Here is an 18,519-nt window from a genome sequence, read left to right on the forward strand (position 1 = left end):
ATATGCACATGTGTTTTTGTGACTCTGAGGAAGCAAGTGGTGCAATGTATTTTGGCCAGGCTAGTGAAGCAGGCAGGGCTGATGTCTGTGCCCATTTTCTGTCAAGGCACTATATCCTCTGGTGCTGTGGACTTTAGCTGGTGCCTTAGCTGTGTAAATACCGCAGCATGCCAGTCTGCCTGGATGTCAATCCAGCAAATAAGTATAATTGCCAACATTTTGGAGGAAAGCCATATTCTGTAAATGGGAGTGAGTAATGTCTTGCAGGAACTAGAATCTGTGCTTGCACTGAGCCTGCTTGTTAATTCTGACAAGAAATGAGTGTGCTGGGAAAGGGTTGTTATCTGATGATGTGCAAAGCCAGACTCTGCTAACTTAGCATCGAGGTCCATGCTATGCCAGGAGAGATGACTGGTGCGTGCGTGGGGCAGTGGCTGGTGCTTCAATCTGCAAGAGCAAAGGCAGTCTGCCAACCATGGAGCCAGTCCTGCACCCCGGCTCAGCGCTGGCCCCAGGTGAGTCACTAGCAGGAACGGGGCAAAGCCTTCCCACCCAGGAGGAGCAACAGTTAGCTCCAGCATCTCTGTAGGATCCTGCTTGCTCCCTGGTGTGTCAGGAGCCGAGGAGGATGAGCTTCCCGCAGAAACGCAAGCAGCTGGGAAGGCCGCATGCAGGGCTCAGCAGATTCAGATGCACACTCAGCAGGGAGGAAGCAGTTCCCTGACGACCGGGTCCCTGCATGCAGGCAGAATCTTCCCTCTGGCCTCACAGAGGGAATTCTCGTTGCCCGGGAAATCCTCGTAGCAGGCAAGAGCAGGAATCCTGCCTGGGGCCCAGGCTGGGGTGTCGTGCAGGCAGCAGCTGCCGGACCTCGCTGGCATACCAGTGTGTGGACATGGCACTGTTGCCTGGCGGAGCAGGAGCACAGAGCAGCGAGTCAGGTGCTTGGAGGCCAAGCGCAGATTCAGCTGAAGTCAAAGCAAAACTCCTGCCAGCTCTGCTGGAGGTGAGTTTTGTTTGCGGGCTTTTAGCACTGCTGCTGACTCGCGGGTGAGTTTTCCTGAGCCACTTGTGTGTATCCGCAGGGGCGGGATGATGGGCCGACGAGCCCAGCCGCCCCACGCGGGAGGCACATGCAGTCAGACTGCTTGTGGTGCAACACGTGAATGAGCGTTTTTACGCACAGATCACAGCTGCTGTTTTCGGAGAGTCATGAAATTCCGCTCTTCCCTGCGGCGGACACTTGCAGATGTTTGTTTCACAGCAGGGAGGTTTGGGGGGTTGGAAGAGGCAGCACTGAGGAGGGGTGGAGGAGCGGAGTTGGCCAAGTGTGCCCGAAAGGCACTTGGGGAAAGCGCGAGTGGAGCATAATGCAAGCGCAGCAGTAAAGACGAGCACCTTGCAGCAGCTCCAGCCCCGCAAGCCTCCACTGTCGTAGCCAGTTACAGTAGTGTCTGTGCGCAGTTGGTGTTAGCTGTTCTGCATAACTTCACCTTGGAATTAGTGCCCAATTATCCTACAGTCATTAGGGACTACTGGACTATATCTTCAACAGAGACGTTAAAAGAGATATAAATAGACAACATCCCTCTGTGCTGCTTGCTGAGGATGCTCTAGAGAAAAGTGAACACAGCTCACATTCCCGTGCCTGGTTTCGCATTGCTCCAGCTGCAGGAGGCGGCATGAGGTGTTTTTTCTGGGGGGTGGGATGCGCCTTCCACCTGCTGCCGTGCAAATGCCAGCATGAAGCGTGGACAGCAGGAGCTAGGCCACCAAATCTCCAACAGTTTTGGATGAGCAGCTTAGAGGGGTGGGGGATCCACTGGCCTGATAGGATCGCTGTGCTGCACAGCCACTAGAGCAGCACCAAAGTTTTCTCTTCAAATTGCATGTCCATGCACTCCTTCGTTCAGTCTGAAGAGGCTTTACCTAGATTCTTGCTTGGTTATGTCATCTCATCTGCTTTTACTTCTGAACCACTGGCCTGTGAGTACAACACCAACTGCAGGGTGCAGGGAAAGAATGAAAAATTAAACTGACTGATCGCACCACAGGCTTGTTCCTGCTTAGTAGTGGATTGTGCAGCACAAAAATATCACTGTGCTGAGAGTCATCACTCTGTGAATTTTACTAAGCTTGAAAAAATAAAAATGGAAGAGAGAGACAGAGATAAATGGACAAAGAAATGGACACACTTGCTGGAAGGGGTGCAACCCTGCATCCAAATCGCAGTGTTTGAATATGGGCCTTTAGTAGAGCATGGGCAAGGTGTGAGTTTCAGCCGAATGTGAACTTTCAAAACACAGTGAGGTATTTTGGATTTTGGAGAATTTTAAATGGCAGCATATTATCATTTCCCTATGAAAGCACATTTATGTTCTCTCTCTGTTCATGGCAAACTTTGAATGTTTGAGCTTGAAATCAATCTGTGCCCCAGATGTGCCAATGCCTTAACTACAATATCGTTTTCTTACATCTTGTAAAATATACAGCCTTTTAAGAATTTCAAGCCTGTAATTGCAAAGTTTGTACATTTCAAACTGGAAAGTTATTTTAGTTTCAGATTTGTTGCCTCAGAGTTAAAAGCACCAGGAATTTAAATGTGCAAATGCTTTGAGAGAATTCCTGGCAGTTTACTTCTTCAGCACTTCTTCCTTTTTACTATTCCTTCCAGTATTTCTGAAGTGCACATTCCTACAGGGAAGTGAAGATGTGTGTGTGTGTGTGTGTGTGTGTGTGTGTGTGTGTGTGTGTGTGTGAAACACATATGTGTGCAGATGCTCAAGTACACACGTGTGCTTGCAGGTTCAGACCGTGTGATCTCCATCACTAAAATACCCGGATCCTTCATTCGTCACCAGGCTAACTCACTGAAACCCAAGCAGAGAATGCCAAGGGAGCCCTGGAGGCTTCAGTGCAGTCTGCTGAGAAGGCAGAAGTAGAGACTTGCCTTTCTTGCCAAGCGAGAGTGCGTGAGCGTTTCACAGCCTGTATCAGTTAAGCAACTGCAACCGTACAGGTTGGTTTAGCAGGGGCTTGAGGAGGCTTTTTTGAGAGCTGGTTGCTTTAAAGCTCCCCGTCTCTCATACAAAGGAATCCAAACCAACTATCACAGACTGTTGTCTTTTTAATATAAAGAGATGATTGCAGCTGATGTTACCTGTCAGAATGCCCATGTAGGATTTGCTCAGGTTTCATTCATAAATAACTCTTTAGGTATCTAATGAAAACAGCCTGATCTTCTTGTGTTGCTAAGCGTTTCCAAATCTGCCAATTTCCCTTTTGCTCTTTCAGTGCATGCTCTTCATTAATCCTGAAAGCCATCCAGTTGTATTTCGTTTGTGCCTGGGCAGGAGTTCAGATCCCTAACTTGGCAACTGCTGCTGAAAAATGCTGTTTATTGGCAGCTAGGGCTCTGGAAGGGCAGTGAATTCCCCACCAAAGGGAGGAGGCCGCTCTCAGACCCCCTCTGTCCCTCTCCAGGAGGTGAAGTGTATTATGTTTCTCCAGGACTGTGCAAAGCAGAACAATAATCTTGTTTTGTAAAGTGTGTTTTGTGTCAGGCTAGCATTACTTAGCTTCTGGGATGGCTGAAAACATACAAGGAATGCACAAATGAAAGCCATCCAGAACATCCCCATTCAAATCTCTGCAAGCACAAAACCTAACTAGGGTTAGTACAAAGAAATAAAAGGTAACTAAGTCACTATGATATGATCATTCCTGAACTTAGTTTGCAGTTAGTTCATAAAGGAAATAGTCGGCTGAAAGCCTTCAAAGCATCTGGGAAGCAGCAGCCACTAACGAGCAGATATGTACCTTAGCCAAAGAGACATTTTGACCTGCAAGCATATTTTGAGCGATGCCTGAATCAAAACCACAGTGAAGGAAAAAGAAGGAAAAAAAAAAAAAAACACACACACACCAAGTCTTTCTGCTAGCTACAGCCTCAAGGAGTGATTCAGGCACACGCGGCGCCAGTCATGGCTCGGACCAGGTTTGATCCTAGCCTGAGGAGCTACTGCCTCACTTCAAGGCGAGGGTCTGCCGCACTTGAGGTGTGGGAGAATGGGTTGCTGCCAGTGTGAGAAACCACGGGAGACTGTAATGTGTGGCAAAGGCTAAACATGATGATCATATCTAATCTCTTACCTTAATGATTTATTTAAAACATATAGAAGTCTCATAATGATTTCCTGTAAAAAATTTTTTGTATGATTTTCAGAAGTTCTCATTAAGATGTACATTTAGCAAAATGCCCAAATATTTTAAAAATTATACACCTTATTGACATTCATAAGACTGTGACTGCACATGAAGGTAGCGCTAAATATATATATTTGTTTGTTTATTTATATATGTGCCTGGGAAATGCTCTTCAAAAAAAAAAAAATCTTCATATAAATCTCAAAATTTTGCAACTGTTGACTCATATTCCTACAAAAGAATTTCATTGCGCTAGAAAGAAATTTATTTTCTTTTGATAGCTTTTGAAGCCTTTGCAGAATGCCTTTGTGGGATGCCTTTGCAGGGAGGCCTTTATCAGATGCCTTCATGGGTCACCTACTCAGGACGCCTTTGTGGGACACCTTTGCCAGATGCCTTCGTAAGACCACTTTATTGGACATCTTCTTGGGACACCTTCATAGGACATCGTTGCTGGATGCTGTCATGAGATGCCTTGTGAGACGACTTTGTATGATGCCTTTGCGGGACGCCTTTGTTGAACGGGTGCCCTTGTGGCTCTTGGCATCTGAGGAGCTGGAACCGGAGCTGGTGTCAGAAGAGCCATGGTGCTCTGCTGGCAGCGAGGTGTATTGTGGCTATGAGCATGCTGAGTCAGAGAGGTTGCCTCACTGCTGTGAGCATGCTGGGTCTCAGAGGTCGCATCTTCGCTACGAGCACATCTAGGTCTAGTCTCAGGAGTTGCATCACTGCTACGAGCATGCTGGGTCTCAGAGGCTGGCAGGACAGTATGTGGCAATGGGGAAATGCTAACCAGGGAGTGGAGAAAAGTCAGCTGTATCTCTGGACTTAGTAATATGAGTTCATGTAAGACATCAAACAAGAATGCAATAACTCAACAACTCTGTTCATGGGTCTAAAAGAAACCAGATGAAGCTATGTGATTTTTTTTTAACCATCCAGATTCTTTCTGCAAGTCGCCTTGTTTCATGAGTGCTCATTCTCCCCGAGTCCCCTGTGGTCATCATATAATAAACGCATGTATTTGTGTGCCTGTTTGGTTGGTAAGCCCTGGAGGCATTTTTCTGCACAGCCCTCACGCCTGGGGAGCTCCCGGCTCATCAGGAGGCGGCAGAGGTGGCGGCAGGGTGCAGCACCGCCAGCCCTGTGCTCAGCCCTTTCTGGTGATTTGTAAGTGACCTGCAAGCTTTTAAGCATTGCTGGATTTCCTCTGGAGATCTGAACAGCAGCACCAGACAGTGTGACTGGTGATCCTTGGTTCCTCCGGATGATGGAATATTTTAAATACAAACTGAATGTTGCAGTATTTATAGTTTCCTTAACAAAACCACAAATTAATTCAATTTGTGAGAATTCCCCATTCTGAAAAAGTGATTTGTTTTCTTTCCAATGTAAATAGAGTTAATTTTGCTGTGGGATCATAATAACAATAATTTCTACTGCTGGTGCAGTCAGTGCAGGGCAGTGGAGGCTGGCGTGGTGCTCGCTGAGCCCAGAAGGCAGAGGAAGGTCTCCTTAGCAGTGCTGGTGCCAAGCAGCGGCTCCAGCAGCCCCTCGGGCTTGCGCCATGGGTCATGGCGCTCCAGAGCAACGCAGGCTGCGCCCAAGGAGCCACCTTGCTGCCATTCAGCCTGCAGGGAGAAGGGCTAGCTTGCAAAGACCTTGCAGCAGCAGCGCGTTCACAGCCTCCATGGCCATGGCCAGAGCCTCCTTGGGGCAAATGGCCCACAGAGCCGCTGGAGCAGCCATGGCCAGAACCCAGCCACGGCCCGGCGGCGTGGCCCTTCTCCGCAGTCACCTGTGGTACGGCCAGGCAGAAGGTGCCTGGCAGAGCAGTGCCGCGGGGCAGGCAAGGGAGGCGCCGCGCTGGGATGCACTGCACCGGGATGCACTGCGCCAATTTGCACTGCACCAGGATGCATCGTGTCAGGATGTGTCACGCATTTTTGCACCACGTTGGGATGCACCATGCTGGGATGTGTTTGCCAGGATGCGCCTCGCCAGGATGCGCCGCGCCAGGGTGCACCACACTGGCTGCAGAGCAGAGCAGGCCACCAGCTGGAAAACTGCTCCAACCTCTGACAGACCACAGCTAGTTTATATCTGTTCTGCCTCCTGTCAGCTTTGTCCATGGGCCAAAACAAGGCCCTTTTTCTCTCTCAGGAGTGTTTATCTGACTTGATATATCTGTTCATGCACAATACGCAGGTACTTACAGTGCTGTTCTCTGCCCTTGCGACATTGATTTTGCTAGACCAAGCAAGCCAAGCTTGTTCCACAAGTCCTGTACTGGATTTGTATGCATAATTCCCTATGATATAATTCTAAATCAGTGCATTTTAATATTGAATGCCCTTCAATTTGTCGTAACCTAAGAAAAGAAGAATGCTTGGCTCAAGTTCTTTGCTTCATTCATTATTTGAAGAGTGTTTAAGGGGGTTGGATACAAACAATTTTGGATTTTACAATAGTAGAGATCTAAATCTAGATCACAATTTTTGTGTCTTGGGCCCATTAGGGTCTTAACACTTTAAAGACACCAATTGCAGTGGATCATAGGGAAGATATTAATTGTTCTTTAAAATAAACAAGACATTAATGTATTGCACTATTCTGTTGGGGATTTGAGTGTAAAAAGATGGGATGGGTGTAAAAATATGACAACTTTTTGCACTTTCGAAACATGCTTTCTGTTTCCCCTCCAGGACTTCCCTCGGCAAGTTCCTCCCATTAGGTCTTTTTGTAGAGCATACAGCTCCCAAGGTTGTGTTCTCTTTCGCCACCAGGATTACAAGCTTCCCAAGAAGAGCTGAATAATATTTTGTCTCTCTGACAACCAACGCAGTAGCAACACTGGTGTTTGCTGCTGCCCCAGCTCAGAGCAGGAAGAGTCTTCTCAGCATAGTGAAAATCTCCACAGAAGCGGGCCGAGCCTGGTCTGTTCGCCTGAGCAAGGGGAGGTGTGAAACCCCACCAGCATGACAGAGGTATCAGCAAACTTCCCTGGCCAGGTGGCACCTCAGTTGTTTGTGAGATGTCTTCACTGCAACAGTTCAGCATTTTTGAACAGCTCTGGCAAAAAGTGGAGTTTCAGAGCCCTGGAGAGAATGGCTGCTTTAGCAACAACATCCTGGCTAGTGTAGGTCTAGGTCTCCTATTGGACAGATGTTTTATTTCAATATTCAAATCAGTGGAAAGAGGAAGCTGTCCTTTGATAGCTTAGGTGGCTTTAGGCTTCTTCTGGAGAGGAGCGAGGTGCTGGTACTGGTGTGAGGCCTCCTGCAGACCTGCTGCAAGGCCATGCATGCCTTAGAATGGAAACCTCTAGTCAGGTGGAAGAGTCCTAAGCAGTGAGTCCAAGTCCCCATTTACCAGAAAGAAATAGGGAAAAGTTGATGGTTTGGAACAGGAATGTTGTAGAAGTAGGAAAGAGATAGGAGATGACTAGCGATAGACGGGGCCCTGGTGTGGACTGCCACAGGTCCTGGGTTCATAGTGCTGCTTCTAGCTTCAGCTCCAACTGCTTCTCTTTTTCTCTATGTTCCTGCTGCCACAGCTGGACAAAAAAATGGGACTTTTTTCCGCTGCTGAGTTGTCTTGTCTGACTTCACAGATCAGGGCTTAATTTTAGCAAAGGTTTGCTCTAAGGAAGGAAAAAGAAGGACTTTTTGCCCCAGCATCCCTTGGAAAGGGTGAAGGAGCCATTTCCTGCTTCTCCTGAAGGTTTAGAGGAGTGCAAAGATACAAGGTAATGCTTCCAAAGCTCATAAAAGACTTCAGCAACCACAGTTCAACAATTTCTTCTGGTGGTTAAATACTCAAGAAGAATCATAAATCTTATTTCACAAACAGGCACTCTGGAAGATCTCAAGAGTCTAAGGGTTAAACATAATGGAAGTCAGTTTAGCTCTATTGTTCTTGTATCTCCCAAAGAAGGTCAGTTTGCATTAATCTGGTAGAAAATTATTCAATATATATTTTAAGCAGTAGTTTTATTTTCCTGGTGCATTTGGTACTCTTGAGTAATACACTGAGAAGCAAGAACAGAAGTCTGAATTTCAGACTCCTTCTCTTTTTTTCCTGACAGATCTGGTTCATATTTTCAAGAGCTTTTTTTTTTTTAAGCCAGTTGGGTATCTCTATTTCCCATCTTCTAATGATATAGCCCATAACAATAACATTACTCTCTAATAGAGAAGTCACACTCTGACCAGCCCTGAAGTTCATTTTCAACTGGAGACCTTGCATAGATTTGCCTAGAGGGACAGTGTCTAAAGGCTTTCAGAGAGCATTACCTGCAGTGAAAATAAACTTTTAGTGCTAGAGAATTGCAATGGAAAATATTATTGGTATCTAAGGATGGTGAAGTCTGGCAAAAAAACCCCCAGATATTTGTTTTTTTCCTTCATCACTGTTGTTACTGGTTTAGGTAGTGTATTTTTTTGAATTTGATTGGCTACTACTAAATATTCTTCCAAAACTGTTTGCTTGAATTTTATGGAAACTTGCTTTTCAGTTCTATTTGTGCCATCTTGCATTTATTTTCTCACAGATTCCTTCTGAGTTTAATGGCTGAAATGTTTGCAAAAACAGACATTTTTGCGAGGTATAGTTATAGAAGAATACAAACACCTGAGCTGGGAGTGTTCAACTCAGAGCTGAAGACGTATGCTGATCCATTAAGGGAGGAGAAATGACATTACCAGATGAAAATGTCCACTTAAAACAGGCAGAATTCAGATTGCTTGTATGAATCTCTCTGAAGGCAGTGAGACAGAAATTATATGTCAAAACAAAATGTTTTATATTAAAAATGCATCTAATAAAGCAATGCTGCCTTGCAGACGTGCCACGAGCAGGTGTAACCATGCAGCTGCCACAAGTGCACCAGGCTGCTCTGTTGCAGGTCCCAGCTCCCTGCAGCAGTGCGAGTGCAGAGGCAGCAAATCCAGTGAAGGTATTGCAGCTTCATGGGTTCAGACGAGCCGAAGGCTCCAGTGAGGGCTCTGGTGAGGGTCCCTGCGACCCTCAGGAGAGCGACACCAGGGAGACACAGCACCAGGACCCTGGGCTCCTTGCCCACCCAGACCACAGCTCCTTGCGGTGAAACGCGCTGCAGTCCAGCAGTGGGGGGGATAGCTGTACTATGACTTTTCCCTGCTTTATTTCTACAGCAGAACCTGTTTTTTTCAGAAAGGAGGTCTGTGTGCAGTCTACGAGCCTGCAGGCACTGTGCTGGGCTCGTGCAGTGTCTCCGCGGCAGTTATGGGGCCCGACCCTCAGCCATGTGGGGAGAGGTGTCCGGAGGCAAGCGCCAGCACTGGAGAGCGTTGGCTGACTGCGTACAGTCAGTAAAGAGATTCTGAGGCCCCTTTTTTCAAAAGTTGGAGCAAGCAGCTTAGTAAGTACCCCCACCGCCAAGAAATACAGATGCATCCTTCTCCCCCAGCACCTAGGGAAAAATGGGATTTTTTTGGCTTTGTTTGTTTTTGCTGGGCAGGCCTATCAAAAAGCCAGTAAACTCAGACTTAGGCCTATCCTGGGAAAGTCGAATTGCTTTTCCCTTATCAACCAATTGCTAACCTCAGGATGCCCACACAGACATTGACTGTCTCCGTGAATATAAAGTGAGACTTTTTTTAAAAAAGGTTGCCGTTTTATTTTTTTATACAAACTAAAACACCAGAGGTCATTGAATCCTATATTAAATACATAAATTAAAAAATAACCATTCATAAAACTTTACATACAATAAGGATTCTCTTCTACACATTAATACATATAGTACAGATACATGTCCAGTGTTTATCAAAGGGTCATTCTGCCAATTCATTTACAATTCTCTTCTGGAATACACACCAAAAAATTTGGGAACAACAACAACAAAAAATATATATGTATGTATGTATGTATGTATATTTACACACACACATATATGTATGTATACATAAATAAAAAACACACAGGTGCTCATGTGAGGAATGACAAGGAAGAAAACGGAAGCCTCTGGGTCCCTAGCAAGCGTGTGGCTGTACATGCGGCTGCCCAGCAAGGTAGGAAGCCTGGCCTAGTCACTCCCCAGGGGATGCCATGGAAGTGGCTGCACCGGTGGTTCAGGGGATCTTCGCATGGAGGTTGGGGCAGGGTGCTGCAAACACAGCATGTACCCAAAAGGAAGAAAAATCTATGTGCTGCATCCCTAAGGCATGTCAGTAAAAGCAGATGGGGCTGTGAGCCAGACTTAGAATACTGCAAGACCTTTTTTACCTTTTGCTAACCCTACTGCCTAAATTCCTCTCTCCTAACTAGGTCTTTATCTGAAGAGCTTAAATTGGAAGGTCTGAGCCACTGACCAAGTCTCCTGACTCGGTTGGGGAGAATAAGTGGCAAGTCAAATTTCGTTCAAGTCAACCTGCTGCATGTATGTGCCTCATCTACTGCTTTGATGGTACCAGCAGCCAGGAGCACAGTGCTCCTGATGCAGCCCTGCTGCAGAGGGAGCGGAGGAAGCCAGGCCTATGCTGCAGTCCTCAAAAGCTGGGACAAACTTTTTTGCTGGTTGGTTTTGGAGAGGGGAGGCTGGCTGTGGTGGCTAATTTGAGGGAGGATTCTCAATACTTTGCATCATTGAATATCAGGAACAACAGAAAGCCCTGGATAAACAGCTTCCAGACAGAGAACAGTTAAAAAAGCCCCAAAACCAGAACCAAAACCTAGTTGCCCATGAGATGTAAAACTAAACTAACAAGGAGTGTACCAGTTGGGGCAGCTAAACAATTCTAGGTTCAGTTCCTCATACCTAGATTGGAAGTATACTTTCATACACTATAGTAGTGATTTACTATATACAATAGGGATATATATATATGTGTATATATGTATATATATATACACACCCACAAATATCAACCTCATTTTGATCTAGCTGATGGTAGAAGGTTTACATCAGTAAGTGTGTTTCAGGCATGGCTTGCATTATGCTGCAGGGAGAGTAAAGCAGCTGCTGTTCAGATCTCCAGAGGAAATCCAGCAATCCTTAGAAGTTTGCAGACCACTTACAAATCACGCCAAGGTAAGCTGTGAATTGTCTGCCACACCTGGAGCCCTTGGAAATGGAGCACCTGAATGCATAGGTAGGACTGTAAGAGTAAAGGAGGGGAAATAGGGCAAAAAAGAGAAATGAACGGAAGATGTGCACAGCACAGTTCAGAGGGCCTAACCGATGAAGTCTGACACAGAATCAGTCAGGTATGCCCTGAAATTAGATACTTTTATCTATGCCATGAACTTCCTCTATGATTGCCTGGAACAGAGACTACTTTTTTGCAGAAGTTCCTTAGTGATCTGAACATGCCACAGGTGTGTGGGGAGACTCTCCAAGGGCCTGACTCCAACCCTTCAAGGCTGAACTGCCAGTGGCACCCTTGAAAAGCACCTGTGGAAGGTCTGCACCAAACTTATGCACAGAATGGGGAGGGACAGAATTTGATTAAGAGTCTGCAATGGGCTTGCTTTCACTCAACATAACTTACAGCTGGTGCTGAAGGCAATAAACCCCTTGGCTAGAACAGACTGCTTCTAAAAGTTGCCTCATTTTGTAATTTAAATTAATTTTAAGGAGAGAAAAAAATCACTTGCTAATAGCTTCTAAACTTCAATGCAAGGGTCAGCACAACCTCCTGGCATGCAAGAACTGGAGATGTCAGAGAACTCATGGAGGCCAGAATTGCAATCCACTTGGGTGACTGGATATTAATGATTAAAAGCTATTCTGACCAAAAAAAAAAAAAAAAATCTGTGAGGGAGAGGCACCCCCTATGCTAGATGAGCTTCATCCCTGCTATGGTCCAGGACTTGCCTTTGACCTGCTGAGTCTTTGTGGCAAGTTCCTTTACTGCTTGTGCCTCGCTTGCTTCATCTGTAAAAACAAACAAGCAAACAGAAGAGACTCTGTAAAGTGCTCTTAAAGCTGATGATATGCAAGATCTGTATGCATAAGCTGTTGATACCTGTGAGCCCTGTTCTGAAGGTTTAAGTAATCCACAGACTGTATTCTGGCCCTTAGTTTTCTGTTTTCTAATAAAGTCCATTTCAATCCCAGATAAAATTAATGCTCCACTGTGCAAGACACAGCTCAGACAACAGGAACCTGAAGTTCAAACAGACAGGACTCATTTTCCAGGAACTGAAAACAGAGACACAGACGAGTGCAGTATCTTGCCTAGCTCAGACAGTACACTGGTAAGAAAAGGGAATGCAGCTGGTTTGCTCCCAGCAGATGCAGGAACTTCCCTTCTCATGTTTGTTGCAGGTGTTGACACTCCTTAAGGTTTGTTTCTTATTGACTGTGATCAGGGGATGGCACTCGGCTTCCTTGTGTCCAACTGTCCAACCAAGTCCTAATGCTTTGAAATGCAAATGACTTCCAGTTACTCTTAATGGTGGAAAAGTCTAAACAGGGTATGATACATACTCATGCTTCTAATGAGGATGAATTTCACACAGTTTTCCTCCATTTTTGGTTTACGTGTCATTGGTTAATAAGCCAGCTAACAAAATCAGTTTGACAAGCCAAACCAAAACATTTTGAAGGGTTCCTATGTTCAGCAGCATCCAAGCTGAGACAAAATATTTTGAAGCTGATGCTTTGTGGATCAGATCATATGGGCACTGGAGTTAGTTTGGTTCTTTTTTTTTTGTTGTTGTTGTTCTCTTGCCCTCCAATGCACTTTTTTTCTTTCTAAAAGCCACTCTGCAGGCCTAGTCCAGTGATCCTCAGCAGATTATTCAGCTAGTGAAACCAAGTGTGGTTGTTCTTATCTCTCCAGCAGTCTTTAAAGAGTATGGAAAGTATCTGACAACGGACAGGCTGGTCTTTCTGGAGGGCAGACGAGGAGAGGTAAGGCTGCTCCATCAGAAATCTTCCTGATGCCAGGCACCTGCTCTTTCCCTTCTGTGGCCATGCAGCATGGTGCTCTGGTACAGCTGTGGACACAAAACCCAGTGCCCACTCCTACCTGTCGCACCAGAAATCAGAATGTGTTTTTCTTGTCTTCCCCCCGCCCCCACGTTGCAGCTGTCATTGTTCCTGAGTGTAAAACCAAAAGAGAGAAAGAATCCCTGTAGTAAGAAAGCCAGACTATTGAAACCGCATGCTTTATGGTCAGTATCTCCTCACAGTCTGTAAAATGTTTCTCCTGCTCTGTCCTGTTATTTTCAATCCATGGGAGGACAGTGTTACATTTAAAGTGATCACCCTGCACAGCAGGGATAGATTTTTCTGTCCTAACTTTGGTTTCATGCCCAAGACACACTTTGACTTGATCAGCTGAACGTGGTTCCTTGTTGTTCCCTTTAAGTTTTTTCTAAGTGATGTATGTTCACTGTTTATTTTTCTTCTCCATTTTTAATTTTGACATATAGAATTTCATTAAATGCAGCATATACCATAGCTTTGACAGGAACTGTCAATTAACAAATCTTGAATGATGGCTTTAAAATATAAAGTGGTTGCAGTCTTGGCTACAGGTTGTTCACTTGCAGTTTTTTTTTTTTTTAATAGGTGTAAACAATGTTCTCTTCATCGGAGGGGGGAGCTGGAAGCATTTGCCTTTCTAAGGACTTATCTGTGTGGTCTGGCACTCTAAAAATATAAAAAAAAGGAACATCTATATCAGAAAATTGTTAAGTTCCTCTACCTGCCTATCCAGCTGACAGGATGGAGTCTATCAACCAGACAACTGAAGAACAGACAACTCTCACCACTCAAGTCTACACGATAAATTTTACTGAGTGCAAAATACATGCAAACCAGATTTCCCTTCGTGATCACAAGTAAGTGTTTACATGAACACTGATATACACAAGTACAGAAAAAAAACCCTCACGTAGAAAAATCCCATATAAACAGGCACTAGAGAGTTCTGGTATGGATGCTAAAATTTTTTTTGCATATGGTTTCATTCACCCACCCTCGTTTCAAATGTTTGTTCTTTCTATCTGATAAATACAGCAGTGGGTGCTGCACCCACCCTGTGAGAGAAAGAAGCCAGAAAGCATCATCTGTGATTGTATCACGGCTTGCCCTCACCTAAACAAAAGGTTGGGAAAGGGTAAACTGCAGCAAGGGATGAACAAAAAGAAAGACTTTTCAAAAGCCTCAAATGGTCCCCTAGATGCATTTCAAGGATGCACTGTGTCTTAATTTGTATCATTAAGGGAACTATTTGAAGTCTCTCATGATAAGGCTAGCAAAGTAAACTGGTGTCCAAAGGAACTAAAGCAAATTTTCCAAAAATCACATGCACCATCAATAGTTCTAAGAAGCAGAATTGTTGATGGCACACTCCTCATGCCATGCTCACCTCTGCTGTGTTATTTCAAGTGTCAAAGTCACTTAGGAATGCAGGTGGACTTTAAAGAGATTGGAAAACATAAAACAAACTTGTTTAGTTATTCCCTCTGATTCTGTGTATTCTAGCCTCAGAAAAATATGACTTTGCTAAAATTCCTCTCAGTCTTGCCAATGCCATTCCCAACTTGCTTCTGTCTTGAGCCTTCACCTCAGGTCTTGAGAGTTATGGATCTCATGGAGCTCAACAGAGTGAGTAAAGCCTGAGACCACACAGCAAAAGCAGCTAACAGCTGCCTGTGTTATCATATTGCTTTTGAGGAATTGATAGGCAGGTTACAAGATATGGTGCTTTGTACTGGTAAAGTGATGTGCCTTGGTAAAACATTCTGCTGACATGAGGCTTGCTGTGATGCTGTGTCTGCTGCAGCTATTTTAACAGTGCAAGTGAGTTCACAGCTGTTCAGCTCCTCTGGAAAAGCACTAAGTTCATATTGCCCCTTAAAGTTTTTCCATTCTCATAGCTGATTTCCCATTCCTTACATCACTATGTCTGCATCACTGGCATAGCTATTTCCTCTGTCTTTCAGCTTACAGAAATCCACCTTCTTGTTCCCTACCTGACATTCATAGCAAAACACACAAGGAGAGGGTGAAAAAAGCAAAAGAATGAGCAGGGCTTCATTCATCTTCTGCGTGATCCTAAAAATGGCAGAACACACCAGCAGGCTCTCCAGGCCTGTAAGCTACACTTCACTTCTCTCTGATGCTTCTTGTTCTCTCTACGGGAATAGAGACACAAGGGTCTTGTGACCTAGACCCTCCTGGTTTTCCAGGGCCAACCTCTGCAGAGCAACAGTAAATCCAGTGAGTGAAATTCTTCTCATGCTGGTGCATTAGATAGAGTAGCTTTCCTGGTCTGCATGAAATTACACTAAAGGGATTTACACCTGCTAAGTCTTAGGTGTTGTTCAAAACAAGCAGAAAACTTGGTGAACGAGATGTGTGTGGGGAAGAGTGAGCGAAGTCCTGTTTCAGTGACACAGTGCTAGTGACCCCAGCAATGAAATCAGCCTCAATGCTGCTGTTTCCATTGGAGCTATTATAGTTCCAGCCAGTTCTAGAGGGGGCAGAAAAATGATTTAGTTTACTTTGACTATTAGTCCTGCTGAACGAATGCACAAATGAAGAGTCAACTCGATGCATCAAAGGGAGCTAAAAGCTTGTGCTAGAGATGTGACCTAGCAGCCACCTGCGGGTGGAAGAATCACTGCAAACAAGTAACAATCATCTGCTTGATGCTTAGGAGGAATGCAGACTTCTGCCATAAACCCCTCACCAGCTTTCTCTGACCAGACAAAACCTGCCTTCAAAATAGGCCAAAAGGGCAAAAATGAAATCAGCAAATGTGGAGGTTTTGTTATTTTTTTTTAATGTTCTTGATTCTTCTCCTTGTATATGTCTGTTTTCCCCCCTCCTGCTTTGAGCAGAGGGAAGAGATGGCTCCTCCGCAAGAAAGGACTCAGTCTGTCTTTTATTACATTGCTTAAATATTTACAAGGCTGTTAAGACAGCAATATGAAAGTCACTGTGGAACTGAAGCACACAGATATCCATTGAAGTTTTTTTTTTCTTGGCATGCAGATACTTAAATATTTCAGGGCACTTTAGATATTTTCACAGTCTCCAAGACAAACAATTAAGTAGCACTGCTAGAATTCTTATCTCAAAATGGTAGGGACGTCTATATTTTCAGAAGTGCTTATTTCAAAAGATACTAGTGTATATCTGCAATTCCTGAAAAGCCAGCCCAAGTGATTCATCCATGTTGTATCTAGCTCCTAGGTTCCCTTCCTTTCTGTTCTTCACTGGTATACCAAAAACATTCATATAGTCTCATGAAGTACACATTGACCATTTTGCCCTGGAACTAGAGTTTTTTTCTATTTTAACTTCAATTACAGGTGGACAAAAGTCTTCAGGCAAATTATCTTTTCATTTTCTAATGAAAAATATCATATTTATTAATGCAAATTATTTTATCTATATTTATGGATCTTCTTGGCATTTGCGTCTACCACAAACTGAGGGCTTTTTTTAAACCTTTGAAAAAATATTTTTTTCAAAATTAAAAACAATAAAACATCAGCAGGACAACACTTCCTGAAGAATTCCAGTGTTGAAGAAAATTTTAATGCATGCTCCCAGCATGCTTGCTCTATCTGCAAAGACTCTACCAGGCTCAATCTTAAAAGAGATGGGATTAGGAAAGATTGTTTAATATTTTAATGTCATGAATGCATTTTTAATCAAGGTGACTTAAACTAAGCAGGGGATATCTTACAAGGTACATTTTCAAAGAACTAGGGTCAAGATTTGTGGGTTTCTTATTATTTCTTCCACCATAGCTGATATTAGCACTGGCAAAACTAGGGTGTATGAATTGCTTTAAAAATCTGAAACTGCACCATTAAAAAAAGGACAACAGGATAAGCAGATGGGAAGAACTAATAAAGACAGGTTCTTGCAAATATCACTATCAGTTCATAAGTTGTATTTTGAAAAGTTTAGCTTCTTAAAATCAGCCTATAAATAATTTATCTGTTTCAGAAAATCTTCTAATTTTTCTACTATGAGTTAGCAGAAAACTGTAAAATCAATTTTTCACTAGTTATGGCCACTCAAAATAACTCCCAGCTACTGTGCTGTGTCACCATTCCCAGAAAGCCTGCTGCAGAAACTTTGTTAGTGAGTATGCAGCCAAAACTTAACCTCTTTAAAATAACATTCATTGGATCAAGGAGGTATGTTTTAAATAGTAGCAAACCTATAATGAGATTGGCAATTGTTTACAAGAGCCATGATCACTGATTATCAACACCACACACACACATACTTCTTCCCTTTGGTTCATTCCCCATTCAGTCCACGTTCTGTAAATGCTGCTGGCTAAGCCCATAAAAACATTTATTTTGAGGTCTGTCCGTCACAGGAAGCAGTGGATTCCAGTTGCTATAGCTAATTAAAAGTTGTCTCTCCTTCAACACAAAACTGCAGGGGGGGAAAAAAAAAACCTTTCTAGCTAAAATGAAGCACAAAGTAAGGGGCTTTTTCTTTTCTTTTTTTTTCTTTTTTAATGGGGGGGTGAAGACCTATGACACTTAATTATGACCAATATCTTGAGTTGCATTGGAAACAAGTGTTAAGCTTGTGCAAATGGTAGAAGGGCTTGTCTCAAGTGCAAGGGCAGAAAGGTTTATTTATTGACATAGTCATAGAACCAAGAGTTATAGTGAGAAATTTAATACTATGGGTCTGTCCCCTAATCAGAAAATTCCAATCTGTCATTACACAGCCTGGATAATGTATTTAAGACTCAAGGACATGTTCTACTTCATTTATATTGGGTCAGATATAAGATGTACTTAGTCCAGCATCCTAGCTCTGAAAATGGCCAGACATAAAGCCAAGCACATCATAGATGTCTGATGTATTTCCCCATCTTCCCACTGCTTTTTCAACTTTGAACTTCCAGCTGCTAAGCATGCTGTAGCCAAGATTTCTCTATATACTACATCATTAGCTACCACTGTTCGTTTGTTTCAAAGTTGTTACATGACAATTGCTTGTGCTGGAGGAAACAGTGAACAACAGCGACCTGTTCAGCCATTCTATCCCTCTGATGAATTTTCCAGACCTCTCCCACACCCCCTTTTAATAGTATTTCTCTTTCTAAGCCAGAGAAGGCTTTCTCTCTCCCACATCCTTCCCCTCAGCAGCTGATCACCCTTTCTTGAGAAATCTTTGAGATTTAAAACTTTTTCCCAGCCGCATCATTTTGAAAATGTCAATTCTGAATTTCATCTGCAATTCTATTGACTGCTTGATACTGGGAAATTTTAGCTGGCTTTTATTTTTTACCATTCTGAATAGCTTAGCATCATCAGAAAACTTTTGTCAAT

At 43.9% G+C, this 18,519-nt stretch overlaps 1 protein-coding gene across 6 annotated transcripts in view; it reads right to left on the minus strand.

Moving 5' to 3' along the window:
* Positions 1–9,866: 9,866 nt before the first annotated feature.
* Positions 9,867–18,519, minus strand: part of JAKMIP2 (janus kinase and microtubule interacting protein 2) — a 76,220-nt gene continuing 67,567 nt past the window's right edge. For 5 of the 6 annotated variants that reach the window (XM_062587042.1, XM_062587038.1, XM_062587036.1 and 2 more), the window contains one exon: positions 9,867–13,849. Coding sequence is in view for 2 of the 6 variants with exons in the window: in XM_062587038.1 (XP_062443022.1) it covers positions 13,829–13,849 (21 nt within the window). In the remaining 4 variants the exon portion in view is untranslated. The remainder of the gene's footprint in view (positions 13,850–18,519) is intronic. The other variant, XM_062587039.1, reaches the window with a different exon arrangement.

Source organism: Rhea pennata, chromosome 14, assembly GCF_028389875.1.
Source record: "Rhea pennata isolate bPtePen1 chromosome 14, bPtePen1.pri, whole genome shotgun sequence".
In the NCBI taxonomy this organism is placed as follows: Eukaryota; Metazoa; Chordata; class Aves; order Rheiformes; family Rheidae; genus Rhea; species Rhea pennata.